Raw genomic sequence first — 23,233 nt, forward strand, 5'->3', positions numbered from 1 at the left:
CATTTGATAGAATCTTTATAATACTTTTTAATATGATGGGAACAATAATAAGTTTTTGTGCAAAAATAGGATCAGTGGTTATTATTGCAGCAAAGTATTGAAGACTGGTCTAACATGAGGCTGAGTTACTTGTTTGTGTTTTACATGAAACAAGTGTTCCAAAGTTTCTGGTCTTTTTAATGATGGTGAGTAAGGATTTGGAAGGGATGTGTTATCTATACTTTTGAAAGAAGAAATCCCTTTCAACTACCCTGGGAGAAAGTGACATTTTAACAATGCAAGAGGATAACTAACTGCTTTTTGAAAGAAAGTTGTGCTGTGGAGAGAGCATTTTGAAAGAAGTTTGGAAATGTTTTCATACTTTTTTTTTTTAATTGCAGTTAGTATAAATTTGTCAGCTCAAAACTCATATATATATAAAAAACTCTGGAAATAGAATTCTTTAAACTATTCATAAGTCTTCTAGAATTTCAGTAGGTTTTGTACTTGTTAAAATACAAAACTGTTAACACCTATTATTATTAGCATACAATTATTAAAAGCCAGGGAGATGAAAATGCACTAGGTAAATCTCATCAAAAGTTTGTATAATTGGTAGATGAAAATGAAAAAACGATGTTGTATTTAGTAAGCCCAGTCAAAAATGCACTTATTTTTATGTCTGCTTCTCATGAGTTCCCTTTTTCAACAATAGCAAATGCTAAATCTGTTTTTAAAAAGCCCAAGCTTAGAATCAGAGGCACTGTTATAAAATATTAAGTGATTTTTTAATGAAGCATATTAAATCACATCGTTCTTGCTCTATAAAAAATGGGATGATTTATGTTTTAAGAAATTTACAAATGTTTTGATACTTATACTCCTCTCTTTCAAAACTGTTTTATTATAAAAACAACAGTTAAAATTTACAGAGGGAATATATATGCTTATGTAAAATTTTCTTGTTTATAAGGAAGATCTGCAGGTGAAAAGAATTTGGAAATCATTATTCTAGATGTTTATTAATGTTCTTGATCCAGGGAGTAAATAACTATACCTAAACCATAAGTCTGAGTTTCAAAGGGACCGTGTGTAACTTGAGAAAGCATCTGACTTGGTTTTAGTCACTGTACATTTAATTTTGAAATTTCAAATAACTTCAAAATGGGAAGATTGTCCTCCTTACAAATAGGAGGTATGGGTTTTTAACAAACTAAAAGTTGAGAAATAAAGATCTAAAACTTTACATCTACAAGTTGTGATATGGCTTTTGAAAATGTCTCAAACTTCTAAGTGGTAAGGTTAAAGACCTATTCAAGGAGCTAAGAAGAGGGTTAATGAAAGAGGTGACAGGAGGTAAGGGACCAGAGGAAGGGCCTCTACCAGTGGAATGTGGTGGTAGTTTGTGATACCTATGGTTGGGATATCATTTTTATATGGGTATGTCTAATAACTGTTAATTATATTTTAAATTGTAATTAATAGTTATTATTTATAAAAAGGATTTTTTGACATGATTTTTATTAGTCTCAGAAATGTGGATACAGTGTGTGCTTTGGATTTTGGTTTTGTTTTTGTTTGTTTTGGTAGGCAGTCCATAGGAAGTGGCTTCATAGCTTGTAAATTCTCCCTGGATAATATTCCCAAAGAGAAAATGTTATATTCGCTATGTGTTACTGAATAATTCTGAATTCCCTTTACATGAAAATAGTTGTAATTACTACATAGTGACAAATTAATTCCTTCTATCCGAAATCACAAAATCTTTTAGATGAGAGAAAAGGAGGCTTTTTTCCTGCTAAGAGCAGTAGATCCACGGAGTTTGGGAAAAAAAAACAATCAAAGGCCATATATTAAAATGCAACTTTAATTTATTTCATTTCAAAACTTCCCTGGGGGTAGCTTATATAGAATGTTTTAAAATTATTATTTTAATGACTTTCAACTTGGGAGATTATGCTTATGTCACTATGTGTCCTTAAAAAAAGATTGTAAGGATGAGAGTCATGCAAAGAAGGCAGAAAACAGTAGAGGAACTGAGGTTCTGAGAAGTACTATGAAGGTAAACACTTGTCACAGTACTGTCCACTTTGTTCAGTCTTGTTATTCCTTGAAATTCAGACGCTCTTCTAAGGTCTTCATAGCTCCTCCTCTGCTATACCTCTGAGGTTGGTGGGAATTGTTCTCTGTGCTCCTTTGGCAGGAAGCGTAGCACTGTTACTCTGCACAGAATTACAGACTAAATTCAGACTCACACATCTTTTTATCTGTCTTTCCTGGATTCATTAAGTGTTGCCTATTAATGTGTATGTCGTTAAGAGTATAGTTCTTAAACTTTAAAGTGTTTCGGTGGGGTACGTTATTTGATTGTAGGTAAATTCTGTGAGGCATGACTAGATTTACCTAATTTCATTTTAAAGGGAGTGCCTTTTTACAAAGTGCCCTGTCAAAATGAGTCTTACTCTCCAGAACGCATAAGCTCAGACCACATATGAGTCCGTGTGGGATTCCTCAGGTTCCTCTGAATATGTTTTTTCTTGTTGCCATTGCCCTAAATTTCGACACAGAGCTGAACCACACAGACTCTTTAGCCTTCACTAAATCTAATTATTCTCTCTGTGACGGCATCATGCACATTTAGTTCGAAAAGAGCAGAAGACTCCTGCTAATTAGACTAGAGAAGCTTCATGGTATATATTCTGATATATATGCGTGGGTGAGTGAACTTGTAGTCTAAAACATCTCTGGATTGTTCCTTCTGACAAAACTGGTTTGAGATTGGAACCAACAGGATTTTGATGCTGGTAAGGATCTCTAAAATTGAGATGCCAACTATTGACAGTGGCTCCACTACTTCCTAGCTTTGTGACTTGGGTGAGTTACTTAACCTCTTTGTGCCTTAGTTCTTCCCATCTACAAAATGGATATAGTAATTGTACTTGTTTAGAACCTGATATTACTGTAATGTGCGTATGTGCTTTAGCATAGTATCTGGCACATAGTAAGTTCTCAATAAATGCTAGTTGCTATTATTAATATTATCCCATGTAAAATCTTTGTTCAGCTTATCTTTTACTTTTCAGTCCAGGGATACTTTTCCAGAAATGCACAGTTCTTTACCTTGATTTTTGCTTAATAAAAATTGTCAAATGCCAATTTTGAAAGTCTATATGTAAACTAACTTGCTAGGAACAACCATCTGGAACATGATGGGGGCTCACCAATCCTTATTTATACAGTTGTAAATATATTTATAAGTGTTTAAAGGAAAATATTTGTATAGTCACTATGTAGACTTATGATTAAATATATGCTCATTTATTCCTCCATCATGTCAGAAACCTTATTTTACTTGGCAGTTTTGTTCTAACAATTTTAAGAAAACAACTGACAGTAATGTTGTTGCATTCAAGATTGGTTACATGAGGTTCTGAAAGAGGTGAAACTGAACTTGGATATCACATCAGCTTGGTTTTGACAAAAAAAAAATTTAGGCCCCATGACTTCTGTAGAATAAGTAAAGGGGAAAGGAATGTGACTTCTATGGTTGTCTCCCGTAAAAATTGACCTTTTTCTACTGGCATGTGTAAGGTTTATATATGTCCTTTTACATTTAACTTTTTCTTAGAATTCATAAAAATTTTATGGGAACTAAACTCGATTATCAAGATAAAGTTCTTCTTTATTTTCAGATTTCAACTATTGCAGAAAGTGAAGATTCACAGGAGTCCGTGGATAGTGTAACTGATTCCCAAAAACGAAGAGAAATTCTTTCAAGGAGGCCTTCCTACAGGTATGGAATTTGATTGTTTAAAGAATTTAGAATCAAAGATGTCAGTAAGCCTTAGGTACTTAGAGGTGAAAAAATGTTAGACGATCGGGCCACCTGGGTGGCTTTGTTGGTTAAATGCCTGCCTTCAGCTTAGGTCCTGATCCCAGGATCCTGGGATTGAGCCCCACGTCAGGCTCCCTGCTTGGCAGGGAGCTTCTCCCTCTGCCTGCCACTCCCCCTGCTTGTGCGCTCGTGTGCACTGGCTCACACTCACACTCGCTCTCACTCGCTCGCGCTCTCTTGACAAATAAATTCTAAAAAGAAAAAAATAGAAAAGATGTCAGAAGACCAATTAGGTGCTCAATTCGGGACCACAGAATTTACTTTTCTTCATCTTGAGGTATTTCTCTCTCTCAGTTGAAGTTTATTGTACAGAATAAGAGAACTTTTTCCCCTGCACAGTCCTGGATCAACAGTGATTTTTTTTTTCTGCTTCTGTTTTTATAGACTATGCCAGCTGCTGCTTTTTTGTTTAAAAATTTGGAATGTATTTCATTAAGTTATAGCATTTCTAGTTATTTGTTAGTTCTGACACGATACTATTTATCTGTTTAACAGCACATTTGCAAACCATTTCTTGTGCCATGGTATTTAGTGGCTATTTATTAATTTAGTATTTGTTTCAGGATGATGCTTTGCTGATATCCCCTAATTTTAGGGCACCCTACTATAGTTTTTGTGTTTATTTGTGGAGGTTGTCTAGTCTATGACCTGCCTCGAAGATGTACCAAAATCATTTTTTTTAATATGTAGAAATTGGCTCCATGCTAAATACCTCCAGGAAGAGCAATTCCATAAATACTCGTAAGCTTGCTTCAAAGCTCAACAAATTTCAAACTTCTACTATTTCTTCTTGTTATTAGCCTAAGTTATTTCTGTTTTCAAAGGGATGCTTAAAATTTTTTTCCACTCAACTACTAAGCTAACCCTTTTCTCTTTTAAAATAAAGGATCCTAAATGAGTATCAACAAACTGACTTTGAATTCTTAAGAAATTTTGATAACAAGTATATGTTGTATGCATTTATGCTCATTTTTTTTAATATAGCAAATTTTAGATTTGAACTTTGAAATCTATCTCATGTTAGTTTTTAACACTTTTTTTTTAATCCAATGTATTTATTTAATATATTCATCACAAGGGCTCAACCAGAGACTTAATTTAAAAAACAGAAACAAAACAAAAATGACACCACAGCTGAAGATACACAGTCCTAGATAGAAATGAGGAAAAAGACAGACTGTCTAAGGAGAAAATAAAAAGACAAAATAAAAAGAGAGGCTAGACAGTCAGGGATCTTGGCTGGAGACCTGCTTTGAGTAGGTTTCTTGTAGATACTTCTTAAAGGCTGTGGGGTTTTTCCAGAGCTCGGCAGCGTGTGTGTTCAAAGGACTATCAATGTTTGGTTCTCCTAGCAGGCTCTGGATGGACATCAGGATGGTCCTGACGTCATATAGGGCTGACCACTTGTCCTTCAGGATGTCCAGGCAGATGTTCCCCTGGGTGTCCACGTTGGAGTGGTAGCAGGGTGTGAGGAATTTCACTGTGGGCGCATTGTAGGAGTAGCCACTGGGGAACTCCAAGGAGAGCTTATACCGCAGGTCTTCATACACTGTGCCAGCTGCTCCGTGGATGGTCCCCACCCATTTGAAAAGGTTGTCTGATTCAGGGAAGGCAGAAATTCCTTTGTCACCGGACATCATGAGGGTCATCAGCTCCTGCTGTAGCCTCTTGCCCACGGGTCCACAGGCGGCGCCCCCACTGGGCTCGGCTCCTTTGCGGGCGGCGGCGACGCTGGCGGCAGCTGGGTCGCGGTTCTGGGAGGCCATCCGGGCGGCGCGAGGAGGGAAACAGGAACTCGGAGAGCAAGACCGCAACTGCCAGTTTTTAACACTTTTAATCTTGAAGCAAATCCAACCAGCTTTGGAGACATAAACCTTCTCTGTATATAAATTTCAGGCAAATAGTTGTAAATAAGTTCTGTAAATTCTAGTTGTAGACCTTATAAGAGCTTTAGGACACCTGGGTGGCTCAGTTAGTTAGGTAGGTGTATGACTCGGACTCTTGATTTCATCAAGAGATCAAGCCCCGAGTCAGACTCCTGCTCAATGTGAAGTCTGCTTGAGATTCTATGTCTCCCCTTCCCTCTGCCCCTTTACCTACTTGTGCTTTTTCTCTCTAAATAAATGAAGTCTTAAAACATAAAGTAAAATAAAACAAGAGTTTTATGCTGAAAAAGATCTTTTGTTATAACCTGTATCTTAGCAAGGATCATTTAAATAGTAACACCTTAATTCATAATCAGATAGAAGATGCCTGAGACCACACCTGCGTTAGAGAGTTCTGTTCATGAAAGATAATACATCTTCCCTTAAAATCATTATGTATCATTTTTATTTTAGGCTTACAAATTCTTGATACCTAGCTTTTCTGTCTTGACTATAACAGCATCTTTAACAGAATCCTTATGATACATTTGTGAAGTTGGAGAAATGGGGATTAATTGATACACCCAGCTTTATAGTGATTAAATTATACAGAGAAATTTCTTGAAGGGCTCTCACTTCATCTCCCCTGGCTTGGTATTTTTACCAGCAGTTCAGCTGAAAAACACAGAAGCCATGTTTATCAGATTGCACGTGGCAGAACTTTAAGGGAGAGTGCCCTTAAAGAGTGCCCTAAAGGATATGAGAATAAGTGCTTTGAAAGATCATAGCCAAGGAAAATTCTGTCCGTTGTTGGTGATAATTATATAATTTCTGAAATTGAGTCTAAAAACCAGTTCTTTAAGTATAAGATTCTGGATTAAGAATTCATTTTTGAAAGATAATTGTGCTCTTTAATTATCATTAAGATATACATAGACAGTCTACATTAAGGGAGGGAATTAATCTCACTGCTTAGACCACATCTGGAATATACTGTGAGAGAAAGTGAAATATATGCCCAAGATACAAGAATGACCAAAATGGTCTAGGTCAACAATATTAGATACTAAAAAGAGAAGACAGGATGTGATTACTGGCTTCATGAAAAAGATAAGATTTATTTGTGTGTCTAGAGTACTAGCTTCCAAACTTTTATTTTGACCACAATGCACAGTAAAAGATATATCTTTACATTTTACTCTGTATATACATTATCTATATTCATTTATGGATACACACACACACACAGGTACACACATATTTCTACCTATATATAGGCATCTGAAGCAAAATATATAGCAGTACTCACCTTTATCATATATGATGTCCAGCTGTTTTTTTATTTGTTTCATGTTGATTGCAAACATACGTAACTCTTTTCACGGCAATGTATGGGTTGTGAACCATACATAGTTTAGGATAGGTTTGAAAAACATTGCACTGAGGACCAGTACTATTCAAAATGTGGTCCAGAGACCACACTGGCAATCAGAATCTGGTTAGAAGTACAACTTCTTGTGCCGCTACCACATATTCTAATGAATTAGAATCTGTGGAGTGAGGACCCGGGAATCTGTTTTGACATGCTCTTCAAGTGCTTCAGTGCTAAAGTTTGAAATGATGTTCTAGAGCAATGATCAGCGTATGCTCTCCGTTGCCCCCCCCCCCAAAAAATTATTTGTTTATTTATTTATTTGAGAAAAAAGAGTGCATGCATGGGAGAAGGGACAGAGGAAAAGAATCTTCAAGCAGAGCTCCAGTGCAGGCCTCCCATGATCCATGAGATCACAACCTGGGCCAAAACCCAGAGTTGATCTTTTGACCAGCTGTCAGTCTATAAGCTGTTGAAAATAGTTGTGTTTCTCATTCACAAAGAGATAGGGAGAGAAAAATCATCCTTGTGGTAAGAATAGGAGTTTGCTAAATGAAAACAAACAAATGTGGAAAAGAAATGATTAACAAGTCTGAGAAATGAGAGATACAATTAGTGGAATTAAGAAAAATAACAGCCAAAAATAAATAAATAAATAACAGCCAGTTAGTGGGATAAACAAGATTTGAGTAGCTGATCAGAGAATTGGTAAACTGGAAGGGGACTAAAAAATTACTGAGAATAGAGAACAGAAATAGGGAGAAAATGAGAAAGGTGAAAAGTCATGGGGAATAGAGTGAGGTGCTCCAGTAGAAGAAGCATTTACAGAATTTTCAGAGGGGAAATAGGGCCAAAAGAAATGTTAGAAGAGTAATAGTAGAATACTTTTTACAATTCCAGTAAAGGCAATTAACATGGGTAAATATAAAAGCCAATATTATATTCTTTGCTTTGAAATGCTTTTTTTCCGGTGTGATTGGAAAGACAAATGCATAAAATAATAATTATGACTTTGTTAATGCACACACAGTATATGAAAATGTAATTGTGACTATAGCAGCATAAAGCAGTGGGGTTTGGGTAGACTGTTGAAGCTAAATTATTAATTCATGCTGGTTTGTTAGAAGTTTAAGATGTCAGAAATTACTTAGGTGGGTTTTTCCCCCCTCTTCTGTGATTATGCCACTCATTTGGAATACAGTAAGGTTTATTATTTTTATTTGTATTCCATTTTAGAATTTTTTTCTCCATCCTCCTTGATTTTTTTTTTAATGTGTGAAACATGAACATGGTTCTTTGAAAAGTCAGAATTATACCAAAAAATGCACATGCTCAGAAGTATTCCCTCCCAATTTTTCCTTTTTTAAAACTTCTTTCTTACCAATCCCAGTGGATTAAGCAATCTCATTAACTTTATCTGGTTTATTCTTTCTGAGTTTCTTCTTCAGTAGAACAAATGCATGTATATTATTTTACTTTCTTTCTTATAAAAAAGGTACCATGCTATACCCATTATCTGGATGAACTGTAGTTTATTCAGCCGCTTTCCTATGTAAACCGTTTCCAGTATTTTTCAGCTACAAACAGTGCTACCGTGAATAACCTTATGTATGTATTTTTGTACTGTAATAAGTATATCTTAAGGATGTATTCCTCGAAGTAAGATTGCTGTGTAAAGATGTAGTTTTGTTACATGTCACCAAATTCGTTCCAGAAGGGTTGTGCCAATTTTATACTCAAAATAGTGAGAATGTCTGTTTTCTACAGTTTTGCTAAGAGAATGTATTGTTAAACTTTTTTTTTTTTTTTTTTTTTTACTTTTTACCAGTCTGAGAATTGAAAAGCTTAATCAGGTTTTAGGTATTTATTTATTTACTCATCCATCCATTCATTCATTTATTTATTTTTGCCTAAATTTTTCCGAGTTCTTTATATATCAAGGCTATTGACCCTTTATCTGTAATATATGTAAACATTTTCTCCTAGTATTATTAATCATTTTTAACTTTTTTTTTGGTGTTCTTTGCCCTGCAGAAGGATTTTTTTACTGTAGTCAGTGTTAATAATCTCTGCTTACACCTGTATTTCCAATCACAGCCTTCCTTTTCATTCAGATTAAAGAGAAATTCATTTCTTTTTTTTTCTTTTTTTTTTAAGTCCTTGTATGATTTTATTTTGACATTTAGATCTCTCATCCATGTATGGTCTGTTCTTGTTCTTACATTTTAAGCTACTGTCCTGGGCACCTGGGTGGCTCATTTGGTTAAGACTCCAACTCTTGATTTCAGCTCAGGTCATGATCTCAAGGATCACGAGATTGAGCCCTGCGTGGGGCTCCACACTCAGCACTGAGTGTGCTTGTCTCTCTCCCTCTGCTCCTTTCCCCACCCACAGGCCTGCTCGCTCGCTCTCTATCTCTCTCTCTCTCTCTCTCAAATGAATAAATAAATACAGTCTTTTTTAACTGCTGCTGTAAGTATTAGCAGCTTTCTGCCCATTTTCTTTTACTATTATGTATATTTAGCCAGTAAATGTCATTTTCATTTTGATTAATGTAGATTTCTATTTTTCTAGGAAAATTTTGAATGACTTATCTTCAGATGCACCAGGAGTGCCAAGGATTGAAGAAGAGAAGTCTGAAGAGGAGACTTCAGCGCCTGCCATCACCACTGTAACGGTGCCAACTCCAATTTACCAAACTAGCAGCGGACAGTATAGTGAGTAAAAGATATTTCTGCTTTGGAAAATGAGATTTAAAAAAACAAAGCTAATTGCTGCATTCTCCTTAAAGGAATCCTACAAGTGCCAACCTTTTCTCAGTTTTGAATGCCATTATTATATTTCCTTTACTGTTCAGTATGCAAAGTTGTGTAACAGAAGTATTTTCTTTTCTTCCACTCTTTTCTTTTTCATTCTATTTATACATAAATATATTACCATGTATTTTGATACAAGTGAGACCTACATTATTCAGGGTTTTTGTTAGTACTGCTCAAGCATGTTAGTCCTTCAGGTGGTCCTTTGTTTTGTGCAGATGCCAGGAGAGTCTTGGAAGTTTTTTGAACCACTGCTTGAAACTCTAGATTTTAGTCCTTGTGTAATATATGACGCTAATAAAGGAAATACTTCTTCAGATAAGATAGATAACCATTCCATGGTTATGTGTAAGGACAAAAATGGTCTCACTATTCATCTATTTATTAATTCGCCTTCCCTTCTAAAAGTAGCATTTTAAAGTCATATTTAATGTTTTCTGGTGGGGGTTGAGAGGCTTGGTCACAGTCTACCAGGACATTCAGTTACTCTTTTTTAATATAAAATGTAATGTGAATTATGGTAACATAGACAAGGACTGCTGAAATTGGCTCACACAAAGTAAAGGTTTTATTGTGTGTGTGCAAAATTAATCAAAGTCTCTGTTTCTGTCTGATACTTAGGTCTCTCTTCTTATCTTTCACCCAAATCTTTTAACTATCTTTCCAGTTCTGCTTTTGCTTGATCAGAGGCATTTGTGTGAATGGTATGTTTTTCTATCTGTTCCCAATACCTTTTGACTCCCAGAGTGCCTCTTACATAGATTTCTTCATTTTGATTTATCCATTAAATCCAGTACTTCCCATTATGTGGTTTTCCCCCTTTTTCCTCCTTACTACAAATCAAATGTACACATTGACACTCCCTTGTTGCATTAATTTTCTAATACCCTGGGGTGGTCTGTGTCAGGAATATGTGTAAAAGTTTGACTCCCAAGTTAATAGTTTTCACAGTACAGCTCAACCTTGGTTTAACCATAACTAATTTGCTTTCTAACTGTATTAAAAGCAGATTCCCAAGTACCAGACTTTTTAGCTCTCCCAAAGCTGAAACTTTGGAAAGTGAGCAGAAGGATAGCATTTTTGACTAACGTTCCTGTCCACTCTGTGCTTACTGGAGTTCAGTCCCCTTTTTCCTTCTTGAGTTCTTTGTTGACAAAGAGAAACAGGTATTATCTCTGGACACAGATGTGTGTATTTTTAGCCCTATATCCAGATAATTTGAGTTACTCCGGATGTATGTATGCTGAGACATTGATACATGAACTTTACTTTTCCCCTGCCTCAAGAGAAACCTGAGGGATACAGTGTACTTCTGTTAGTGACAGTGATTCAGTGATTGTAGGGATTCTTGCTTGCAGGAGAAAGCATGCTCTTTTGGAAATAGGCATATTAGAATCTCAAATAGGGAAATGAAATTAGAAATGTGTATATTTAATTTGATACACCACTCTCTTCCAGGAACTAAAAATTGCTGGTTTTAAAGGTTAATACTTCAGATTTTTTTAAAGCTTTATTACATTATATATATCCCTTATTTACATAGAGCCTTGACAGAATTGATGTAGCATGTTCTTGATTGTCATTAAGAATCATTCTAATGAAAAAAAGTCAATGTAATGACTATTTAAATATATACATCATTATACATTCCTTTTTTTTTTTTTTTTTTAAGATTTTTATTTTAGAGAGAGACCCAGCAAGAGGGGGAACACAAGCAGGGGGAATGGGAGAGGGAGAAGCAGGCTCCCCGCTGGGTGGAGAACCCGACACAGGGCTTGATCCCAGGAGACTGGGATTATGACCTGAGCCGAAGGCAGACAATGACTGAGCCCCCAGGTGCCCTATATAGTTCTTAATTTATAATCCTTTTCATCTCTCCCTGGTAGTTAAAAGTTTAGTATATATCCATTCTTTTTCATTCTATTTATACATAAATATATTACCATGTATTTTGATACAAGTGAGACCTACATTATTTATATACTATAGTCAAATGTATATTTACAGATGTATACAATTTAACAACTGTATTGTATTTCACTGTATAAATATAACTTTTAGAAATGAAATCCTGCCATTTGCAACAATGTGGATGGAACTAGAGGGTATTATGCTTAGGGAAATAAGTCAATCAGAGAAAGACAATATCATGTGATCTCCCTGATTTGAGGAAGTTGAGAGGCAACGTGGGGGGTTTGGGGGTAGAAAAAGAATAAATAAAACAAGATGGGATCGGGAGGGAGACAAACCATAAGAGACTTTTAATCTCAAAACAAACAGGATTGCCAGGGGGAGGGGTGTAGGGAGAGGGAGATGGGGTTATGGACATTGGGGAGGGTATGTGCTATGGTGAGTGCTGTGAAGTGTGTAAAGCTGGCAATTCACAGACCTGTACCCCTGGGGCTAATAATACATTATATGTTAATAAAAAATTAAAAATTAATAAAAATAAAATAAATATAACTTTTATTTAAACATTCCCCCCCTCTTTAATATTCCCTCCCCGCCCCCACACACACTGATGAACATTTAAGGCATTTCTGCTGTTTCAGGCACTGTGACAGGAAGATTCTTATATATGTAGTAGGACCTCAGTTGGATAGGATCCAAAGAGTGGAACTGTTGAATCAAAGCACATCCTGCCCAGTTTCCCTTCCCAGTGCCTGCACCAGTTTGTATTCCTTCCATAAACTGGTTTTTTTTTTACATTTTAAATGCTGTCAGTAGTTTTATCTATTACTTGGTTTACTATTCCTGATAGTCTTATTTGAGAGATTCTCTTCTAAGGTAGAAACATATGTGTCTATCATTTTGAACTTGAATTTTTTGTTTCACTAAATACAAGTGTAACCCATGATGTTTTCCTCCTTACTTTGGCTATTCAGAATCTTAGCTAAGTTCACGTTTAATTGTATTCTCTTCTAGATTTTCTGGTAGAACCTCTGTGGTTAGAGACATCAGTTACTTGACTTCTCGCTTCCTCTTGTTTTAATGAATTTAGTTTTATTGAAAGACCTCTCAAATCCTTTTGGAATTATAAAGTATATAAATATGTGTTATAGGGAAAAACACATCTGATAGGATCAGACTTGCGTTTTCAGAATACTTTCACCTACGTGATCTCATTTAATTTTTATAGTTGTATTTAGTGCCTAGAACCAGGTATTTTTATTTTTATAGAAGAGATAATAGATTCAAGTAACAATTTAGTGATAGAATCTGGACTAGAACCCAGGTCTGATTTCTAGTTTCCTACTTCTTTTCTCCCTTGAGTTTATTGTTATATAACCAAGAAGAAAGCTATGTATGTTAAGGGCAGTAGAATTTGCTTATTAACTCTATATGAGAAATTGTGTTTTAATTCTGTTAACCTTCTGATTCCTTCAAGTTACCTGCAATATTAATCTCAGAATAGTTCTTATATATTCCTTTTTAGTTGTCAAAGATAAGTAAAACTTACGGGAATGGCTAAAGTGAATAGATTGTATATGCCAGTATCTTAATTTCCATAGGTATCATTTGTCATTTGTAAACCAAATCATACTTACTTACTGTTACTATTTCTTGACCAAACAGTAGATAATCCATTTTCTTTATATAGGCGACTCAGGATATTAGTTGCCTAGAGCTGGCTAACAAATGATCCCAAATAATTCCCTTCTAACAGACCAAAAAAAAAGGAACTTGAGTAAGTCGCAAGTTTGTTGACTTATTTAGTTAAAATCCATTATGCAATTTTATATGTAATATTGTGATTTTTTAGGCCTCTTTCCAGAAAACTTTTAATAGGGAGAGTGTCTAGAGAGGATCCAACTGCCTATCTTGATTGTAGTATCTGAAGGACTGCTTTCACTCAAAAAAAATAATAACCTACTTCTTTCTGTTAACTTTTTCCATGTACTGTAGCATAAAGTTGAATTCATTTTTTTAATAAAGTGAAATATCTTTTAGTGTGAGCCAAAGTAGATTACTTCATAAAAGATGAATGATGTATGGTTAATTAGTGAATAATCAAAGGATCCTGTATGAGAATGCATGGATATGTAATTTACAGTTTATGCATTGGTAGCTGAGTTGGAGAACAGAATGCACTACTGAACTGTTTTTATTTAATTATGCATTAAAATAACCATTTATTGGGCGCCTATTACTGCCCATTTCTGTGCTAAGTATGTGAAAGTAGAGAAGAAAAATCACATTTCCTGCCTTCAAGAAATTTATTTGCTAGTGGAGCAGCAAATATCAAACAGTTAAAATACGGCCTAAGTAAGACTAGAATAAAGGAAGTATGGATCACAGTGTGGTACCTCTTCTGAACCAAACAACTTTGAAAGGAATTTAACATCTTCTCATTTATTTTTTTTAATTGTTAATGGGTATTACTGTAAATTATAATACATAGAGTGCATTTGTATTATAGCAATTGGATGTGGGTTTCCAGAGCAGAAAGTTACCTGAGTATACGAAATCTTCTTGCTAGTGTTATTTGTTACAATAATTTCTCCTCAGTTATTTCTTACACATTATTCTACTTTGAATTTAGTGTGTTGTAAGTCTTACATGGCATTAATTAAACTGATAACAATAAAATCCATTGGGTTTTAGTTGCCATTACCCAGGGAGGAGCAATACAACTGGCTAACAATGGTACCGATGGGGTACAGGGCCTGCAAACATTAACCATGACCAATGCAGCCGCCACTCAGCCGGGTACTACCATCCTACAGTACGCACAGACCACGGATGGACAGCAGATCTTAGTGCCCAGCAACCAAGTCGTCGTTCAAGGTGAGAGAATTCAGAATTCACAAGTGTGGTAAATTCTTTGAAAGGTTAAAACTTGTTTATAAACTCAGAAAAAGTAAGTATGATACTGCCAAGCACTATGAAAATGCAGTTAATTTTTTTAATTATAGAAAATGTTCTCCATGAACTCTTCCATTATTCCAGTTGGACCCAAATGTCATGGCATAAAAACAACTGTCTTCTCTTTTAAAAATATAACATCTTTAACACTTTCAGCATTTGGGGATAGGAGAATCAGGGTAGGTTACAGGGCACGACAGTGAAATCAGGAGTTAGAAAAGCTAGATTCTGGATCTAACTGCATAGATTTGCTATGTGATCTTGAGTAAGAATCACCTCTCTGTGCCTTTTTTTTTTTTTTTTTTTTTTTTTTTAACATGTCAAATAAAGAGTTATACTAAATCACTGGTAAGAATCTCTAGAGGTTCTGGCCGCCTGACTGGCTCAGTTGGTGCATGCAACTCTTGATCTTGGGGCTGAATTCAAGTCTTACATTAGGTATAGAGCTTACTTTAAAAAAGAAATCTTTGAAGGTTCAAAATTCTGTTTTTCGGATTTTTGCTCAAAAAATTTACATCCTCATTTCTAAGATCATCATTTTATTTCAGATGAAAACAGTATGTTCTGAAAAGTCTTATACCAGTGTGCATGTCTGCTGGTCTATGGAGAAAAAGTAGTAGTTAAATCCTTGATGAACTATTGAAATAGCGTTTTTTCTGTTTTTATTTATTTATTTATTTTTCTTGCTTTAGGAATCTTTATGGATAGGAGTTGACCATTTTTCTTTGAATCCATTTGAATATTTTAAGAATATAATTTATGCCTGATTGAAATTTGCATATTGAGGAAATAATGTTAAAATCTGTATCTAAAAGTATTTTTATTAATAATAATATATTTTGCCTCTGTTAAATAATGACCATTGTACCCCTTCAGCATGGATGATAATTTTTGAATAATCCTAAAACACCAACTAGAGAGTCATCGTTTACTTTTAAAGGCCCTAATGTATTTACAGAACATATTCTGTTACTAAACAAATAATATTTGAAGAAGATAATATTTTGTTTATTAATGGGAGTAAAACACCTTTTCACTTTACATGCAGGTACTCAAAAATTGTAAAGCAGGATGTCAGTGAATTTGAATTCTGAACGTCAGTTTGAAGATGGTAACATGTTTAGTATATAAATCTTTTCCACTCAACCACACATTTTAATTGATATTAATAGCAAAAATGGATAATTTATAAAGACCTTCAAATTCTCTCAGATAATTTTAGGTTCCTTATTCTTAGTAGGGCATATTACTAAGCTGTTTTTAGAAGCAGTTTGACAGATAATGATTGTGTTTCTTTTTACAAGTGATGGATCATTTAGAAAAAACTTCAGTTTATTTAGCAATTAGCATTTACATTAAAACAAGTAATATAATTGACATCAAGTGGTACACTTTTTCATACTTTCAGTTTTGTTTCAATTAGAAATTTATAATAGTTGACCATAATGCTTTATTTTCTCTCCCATTTTGCTATTTTATGAAAAATCATGGTCGTTTTTATGTCGTGGCAAGAGTCTACTTGAAATTTTTTAATATGAATTTACCAATATCAAAGGAAGACATTGAGGAGTATACTCTATCTAGGAAGATCATCCAAGCTGTGCCCTACTTACTTTTAGACTTAAGGTTGGTAAGCATGTTAACAACAGAATAGAACTACATTCCAATGAGAGATAAATACAAGACCCGGCAGACCTAGGTTAAGGCTCTTTCACCCAAGTGTCTATACTAATAAATATATTAAATTGAAAATTATTTGTCAGTAATGACCCAAAGAGTGCTGATTCTTTCAGCGTTTTAGTTAGAATCATGTTCCTTTTTTTCCCTTTTCAATCCAAAGTATATGTTTAAATTGATGATTGACACATGTAGTTTTACTGAGTCATATGCTTCTGTGTCTTATGCCATATTCACTGTTTTTCTTTTCAGCTGCCTCTGGAGATGTACAGACATACCAGATTCGCACAGCACCCACTAGCACCATCGCCCCTGGAGTTGTTATGGCATCCTCCCCAGCACTTCCTACACAGCCTGCTGAAGAAGCAGCACGAAAGAGAGAGGTTCGCCTAATGAAGAACAGGTACATCCATTGCATTTACTTAGATTGTGGTAGGTCATGTCATCTTCAGATTCTGTCAGACATGAATTTGATAATTGATTGAATCTTTGCAATGAATTTTTTTCTGGTAGAATTGATGGATTTGTTAAAACTTTTTTAATAATCTGCACTTATGAAATGGCTAATGGGGTTATGGGTCAAATCTTTATTTTGTTAAGATTTTACTTATTTATTTGACAGCACAAGCAGGGGGAGAGGGAGAGGGAGAAGCAGCCGCACCCCCTCACTTAAGCAGGGAGCCCGATGTGGGGCTCAATCCCAGAACCCCAGGATCATGACCTGAGCTGAAGGCAGATACTTAACCCACGGATCCCCCAGGAGCCCCATGGGTCAATCTGTAACATAGTTTTCTTTTGTGTAATTATTCCATGAAAGATTTAATATATAACTCTTACATTTTCACTATGCTCTAACCAGCAGCCTAGATTATTTAAATACTGTTTCTTTTCATGAATAGTATTGCTCAAGAAGATCAAGAGTTTCAGGTATGTATATTAATATCAAATATTTCATTTATGTTAAGTTTATTTAAAAGAAAGGAAATATGATGGCCAGTTCATGTTTTAATTAATATTATCTTCACTCAAATTTGACAAGTTAGTACCTAAAGAGTCATCAAAAATAGATTAAATCTAAGATTACCTTGTTATTAGACAAAATCTTAAAATAGAGTTAGTCTTCAACAATGAAAATGCTACACAACAAAATGTATGAAGTGTGGGTAAAGTAATTCTCATAATGTAAATTTATAGCTGTAAATGGTTTTGTCATCTAAAAAATTAGTAAGAGGCACCTGGTTGGGTGAGTAGGTTAAACATCCGACTCTTATCTTGGCTCAGGTCATGAGCTCAGGGTTGTGTGATAGAGCCCCAGGTTAGGCTTCTAAAACTGGGTGTGGAGCCTGCTTAAGATTTTCTCTTTCTCTCTTTCTTTCCTCTCTCTGTCCCTCCCCCCCAAAAAACAATAAAATGTTTTTATTGTATTTACTTTAGTATTTTTATTTAGTTTAGGATCTAAATATTTAGCTGAGGATTTAAAATGGAAATGACCTAAGACAAACTATAGAAAATGAAAATAAAGTTTTATAAAGATAAAATTTGAAATTGGTGAAAATATTCTTGCTCCCCCCCCCTTTTTTTTTTAAGATTGTATTTATTTATTTGACAGGCAGTGATCACAAGTAGGCAGAGAGGCAGGCAATGGGTGGAGGAAAGCAGGCTCCCTGCAGAGCAGAGAGCCCAATGTGGGGCTCTATCCCAGGATCCTGAGGTCATGACCTGAGCCGAAGGCAGAGGCTTAACCCACTGAGCCACCCAGGTGCCCCTCCTCTGTTCTTGACCCCAAGATTTTTCAAACACTGCCATAAAGAAACATAGGGATTGAATTTAGACAGTCTGGATTCAGGTCCTGGATCTACTCTACTTGCTGTGACTTTGGAAGAACATACTAACCCCCTCTAAACCTCCTTTTTCTTCTTCGAAAAAAAGATTCTGCCACCCATCCAAATGGCTGTTCTATGGGACAGATATCATTCCTCTCAAAGCACTTTAACTGTAGTGCTTTATTGAAGTGTTTGTTTTTATGAAGTTTCATATTTCCACTCAGCTCAACCTCTTTTGTCCCTAAAATACCTGTTATACCTGTTATAGAGTATCAGTAAATGACATCTGAGCTCTGGGAAATGGCAGGACTTTTTCTGGAATATTAGTTGTGCTCTATCAATCCAAGATTTTCCTTAGGTGTAGTAATAATAATAAACAGAAGCATCAAAAGCTGCATTCATTTAAATGTATTCTAAATTATACATTAAATACTGTATTTACATCTTTTCAGCTTTAAAATGTTTGTGAAGAAATGTTTAACCCTTTCTAAAATTAGAAGCAAGTCCGATTAAGAAGTCTTAAGTAAAGGCCAGATTTTAAAACTTAAGACAGTAGCGCTTACTAAATAAACCAGTTCTAGGCAAGACACAGCAAAGCAATCAGATGGGGAAAAAAAAAAAACCTTCTTGATTATAAAAACAGCAGAAGGACTTTATGCTGTGTCCTTGTAGTTGCCTCTGTGGGACAGAAACCTCCCCCCTGCACCTTTTTATTTAAAGATTTATCTAGCCATTTCAGAGAGTGAGTGCGAGTGCGGAAGGGGCAGATGGAGAGATTTTCAAGCAGAATTCCTGTGACGCGAGATTGTGACCTGAGCTGAAACCTAGAGTCTGTGACTCAACCATCACAAGTCCCCATAGACATTTCCCCTTATACAGAAAAGACCAACAGGTGGTGTAGTTGGTGGGTGAGGAGGCAGCCCTATGGCTTCTTGTCAGCTCTGTTGTATGGAGCAGAGAGCTGCCCATTTATGAACACTTGTTCATTTGTCTAGCAAACCAAATTTCCTTTTTTCTTTATTTTTTTAGTTTATGTATCCCCCCCACCCCTATACTTATATTCCAAGTTAGGGACAGGGCTCACAAAGCTACAGTTCCTAACAACCTTTGCTGGTCTGAAATCTTTAGCATGGTCTCTTTAATAAAATACTTTTGCTTGGATTTAGTTTTAAGGAGACTTCCCGTTGACTCTGCTGTAGTTCCTTTACCCTTTATTCCCACGTTACTACTGCTTCCTCTTTCCAACTTCCATTCATTAGAATCTGGCCTCTATGCTCACCATAGTACTCTTAATATCTTTAAAAAATACAGATTCGCACTTGGCAATCTGGTATTCTCTTTTCATTTCACTTTACTTTTGTGGAATATTTGACACTTTTTTTTTTTTTTTAATTTTATGTATTCATTTGATAGAGAGACACAGTGAGAGAGGGAACACAAGAAGGGGAGTGGGAGAGGGAGAAGCAGGCCTCCCGTGGAGCAAGGAGCCTGATGATGGGGCTCGATCCCAGGATCCTGGGATCGTGACCTGAGCCGAAGGCAGATGCTTAATGACTGAGCACCCAGGTACCCCATATTTGACACTTTTGACTTATTCTCCTGAACTCTGATTTATTCATCTGGTTTTCCGACTACTTTTGAAGTTTTCCCTTAGAATGTTCATTCATAACCATGTATTTCAGGCATCAGCTATATGCTGACACCTTCTAATTCTAAATGCTGGCTTTGACCTTTTTCCTAAGATACTATTTACTAAGGGCCAGTGATGCTAGACATCAAACGTAGTTTCTTTACATATTTTATATTGCCTACGATGAGGGAGAAGCCTATCTCCCTTTTACAGAGGCGCTATAGTTCAGATTGAAGTTAAGTATCTTGCCAAAGGTCACACCTTTAAAGAATTAGGTACAGGGCTGCCTGGCTGGCTCAGGCAGTAGAGCCTATGACTCTTGATCTTGGGGTTATGAGTTTGAGCCCCACATTGTAGATGCTACTTAAAAATAAAATCTTTCAAATTTTCGTTTAAATTGGTAGACCCGAGGCTTGAGCTTGTATCTGGGGGCAAAGCCCTGTCTACATGTTAATTCTGAGATCTCAGTATACAGCTCTCTCCTGCTGTACTTCTCAAACCAGAGCTTATGATAGTATGCTGGAGATAATGTAGCCCCAAGAGGTAAACATGGAATGCTCTCCTCGAATGTTTATCTTGCTCAAAAATTAGAAATATTTTTAAGGTAAGAGACTTAAAAGAAGTTCACACCAGCAGTGGTTGCTTTGGGCTGTGTCCCCAGAATTTCCTCTTCCATTAGGGGTACACTTCAGTAGAAAAATTAGGGGATCACTCTCCTCCTGAACATACTCACTAGGATGAATGTCCCTTATATGTATCTCAAACACAGCCTATCTTAAACTGAAATTTGATGAAAAAAGTTATGATCCCCCAATTCTACACTGTTCAGATTACCATTTACTCAGAAATGAAGTGATAAGTGGTCTAAAAGAAAGGATAGACGGTTGTTATTTTAATTTTTGTTGCTGTAGTAACAACAGAAACCTCAAAATCTGTGTCTTAGAACAACAAAATTTCTTCCTCACGTTACATTTGACAGCTGCAAGCCAGCTGCTGTGTCTCTCTTCCACATGCTCCCAGCTACAGGAGGAGCACCTTTTTTGAGACATGTCATTTTTGTAGCAAAGGAAAAAAGACAGTGTTTCTTTAAATCCTCTTCTTGATGGTGATCAACATCATGTCCACTTACGTACCACTGGCCAAAGTACAGACAAGGAGAAGCCCAGTGTCAGTGGAGTGGGAACGTGTGCTCTTCCCATGGGAAAGGTGGAATAAAAAATTACGGAATTAATGCAGTCTACATCCTTGTCTTACAATTTTAGAATGCAGTATTTTAATAGATTTCCTGAAGGCAAAATAATAGATGTAAATGTTAGGTGGGTTTGACTGTACAAAAATATAAAACCTCTGTTTAGCCAAGAAAAAGATAAAGTAGCAAAGCAAATGACAAGCTAGAAATGTTTAACAAGTCAGAAGACTAATAATGAGTTAAGAATATAAATAGACAGATTCATACATACTTGGCTTCCCATTAAGTATAATTTACATATATGTTTAACTCTAGTATACATTTAAAATAGTTACAAAATTGCTAACTTATATACCTGTGAGAAACAAATTTACCAAATACAATACAGTATTTATGTATGGTTTCTTATCGTTTTTTAGCCTTAAAGTACCAGTGAAAGTACTGTTTTCCAACCTGTTTAGGTCTGTTCCTCCCCGCCCCCCAGAAGATTAAGATTATATCACACACGTGTAGTATGAAATATTCATCACCATCTTCATTCAATACTGGGATTGCATGTAGTTTACTATAAAAAGTATAAAAGTTCTATAGTTCTTTTGGTTTTGACAGATGTATGGTGCCATGTTTCTACCCTCACAGTGCCTTACCAAACTGTCCCACCACCCTAGAATGAATCTCTTTGATACCCCATGGGTAGTCTGCTTCTGCCCCCTTTCCCGGACTTTGGAAGCACTGAAATGTTTTCTGTCCTTGGGATTTTGCCTTTTCCAGAATCTCATATAATCAGAAACATACAGTATATGTAGCCTTTAGGATTTGGCTTCTTTCACTTAGCAAAATGCATTCAAGATTTATTGATAGTGTCACATGGATCATTATTTGGTTTTATCCCTAGTATTCCATTGTACACATATCCTGTGGTTTATTTATCTGTTGACCTTGATGTTCATCATAGTTCTCAGTTTGGGAGGATTATGAATGAAGTTGCTATAAACATACACAGGAGTTAGTATGAACTTTCAGTTAACTTGAATAAATCTTAGCAGTGGGCTGGGCAGGTAGAATGGTAAGCGTCTATTTAACTTTATAAGAAATGGCCAAGTTGTTTTCCAGAGTGGCTGATGTTACAGTTTATGTTTTACATTTAGGTCTGTGATCCCTTTTGAGTTAACTTTTATATAAGATGTGAGGTGTGTCATGGTTCATATTTTTTGTGTATGGATATATATTTGCTTCAGCATATTTGTTAAAAAGATTATTGAATTGCCATTGCACTTTTGTCAAAAATCACTTAACCATATTTGTGTGCGTATGTTTCTGGCTAGCTTGTTTCATGGGTCTTTGTGTGTATCCTTTAGCCAGTACTGTGCTGCCTTGATTACTGTAGCATCTTAGTAAGCTTCAAATCTGACAGGATGAGTCCACCAACTTTGCTCTTTTGCAAAATTGTTTTGGCTGTTCTGGTTCCTTTGCATTTTCTTATGAATTTTAGAATTGGTTTGTTGATGTCTATAAGAAAGTTTTCTGGGATTTGGATTAGGGTTTTGTTGAGTTTATAAATCAAATTGAGGAGAATTAATATCTTAAAAGAATATTGAGTATTCCATTCTGGGAACACGATGTTCTTTCCATTTTTTAGCATACAGATTCTGTACATTTTTTTGGTTAGATTTATATCTAAACACTTCTGGGCTTTTGGTTGTGGTTTTCTTGGGTGGTGGAGGGGACTATTTAATAGGAATTTCATTCCTGATATTGAGAATTTGTGGCCTTTCTCTCTCTCACTTGGTCTGGCTAGTTTAAAAATTGTTTCAAACAGACTGTGTGGATTTGACCCATGGGTCATAGATGGCTAAACCTTGTCTAACCCACGAAAAAGACCAGACAAAAAACCCAAGACCTAACTATATGCTATTTATAAGAATCTCATTTCAAATATCAAGCAAATATCAAGCTTGATATCAAATACCAAGCATAGATAAATGAGAAGGTAAGGAGTAGAAGAGGATAGAGCGGGCAGACAGCAATCAAAAGGAAGCCGGAACATTGTCGGGGATAAAACAAAAAAGGAGAATATGTAAAGATAAAAGGATTGTTTCTCTAAAAAGCATAGTAATTTTG

General features: G+C 35.6%; 2 protein-coding genes across 15 annotated transcripts in view; one reads left to right on the plus strand and one right to left on the minus strand.

The window, feature by feature from the left end:
* CREB1 (cAMP responsive element binding protein 1) overlaps positions 1-23,233 on the plus strand; it is a 62,672-nt gene that overhangs the window by 27,774 nt on the left and 11,665 nt on the right. For all 4 annotated transcript variants that reach the window (XR_009403021.1, XM_059393321.1, XM_059393320.1 and 1 more), the window contains 4 exons: positions 3,672-3,772; positions 9,686-9,828; positions 14,533-14,715; positions 16,723-16,873. Coding sequence is in view for 3 of the 4 variants with exons in the window: in XM_059393321.1 (XP_059249304.1) it covers positions 3,672-3,772; positions 9,686-9,828; positions 14,533-14,715; positions 16,723-16,873 (578 nt within the window). In the remaining variant the exon portion in view is untranslated. The remainder of the gene's footprint in view (positions 1-3,671; positions 3,773-9,685; positions 9,829-14,532; positions 14,716-16,722; positions 16,874-23,233) is intronic.
* METTL21A (methyltransferase 21A, HSPA lysine) overlaps positions 1-23,233 on the minus strand; it is a 56,303-nt gene that overhangs the window by 6,966 nt on the left and 26,104 nt on the right. For 9 of the 11 annotated variants that reach the window (XM_059393330.1, XM_059393325.1, XM_059393323.1 and 6 more), the window contains one exon: positions 4,900-5,753. The exons of the other annotated variants lie outside the window; for them this stretch is intronic. In XM_059393330.1, coding sequence (XP_059249313.1) covers positions 5,101-5,753 — 653 coding nt within the window. In that variant the 3' untranslated portion in view covers positions 4,900-5,100. Of the gene's footprint in view, positions 1-4,899; positions 5,754-23,233 lie in introns of those variants that run through there. 11 annotated transcript variants of the gene reach the window in all.

This window comes from Mustela nigripes, chromosome 3 (assembly GCF_022355385.1).
Source record: "Mustela nigripes isolate SB6536 chromosome 3, MUSNIG.SB6536, whole genome shotgun sequence".
Lineage (NCBI taxonomy): Eukaryota > Metazoa > Chordata > Mammalia > Carnivora > Mustelidae > Mustela > Mustela nigripes.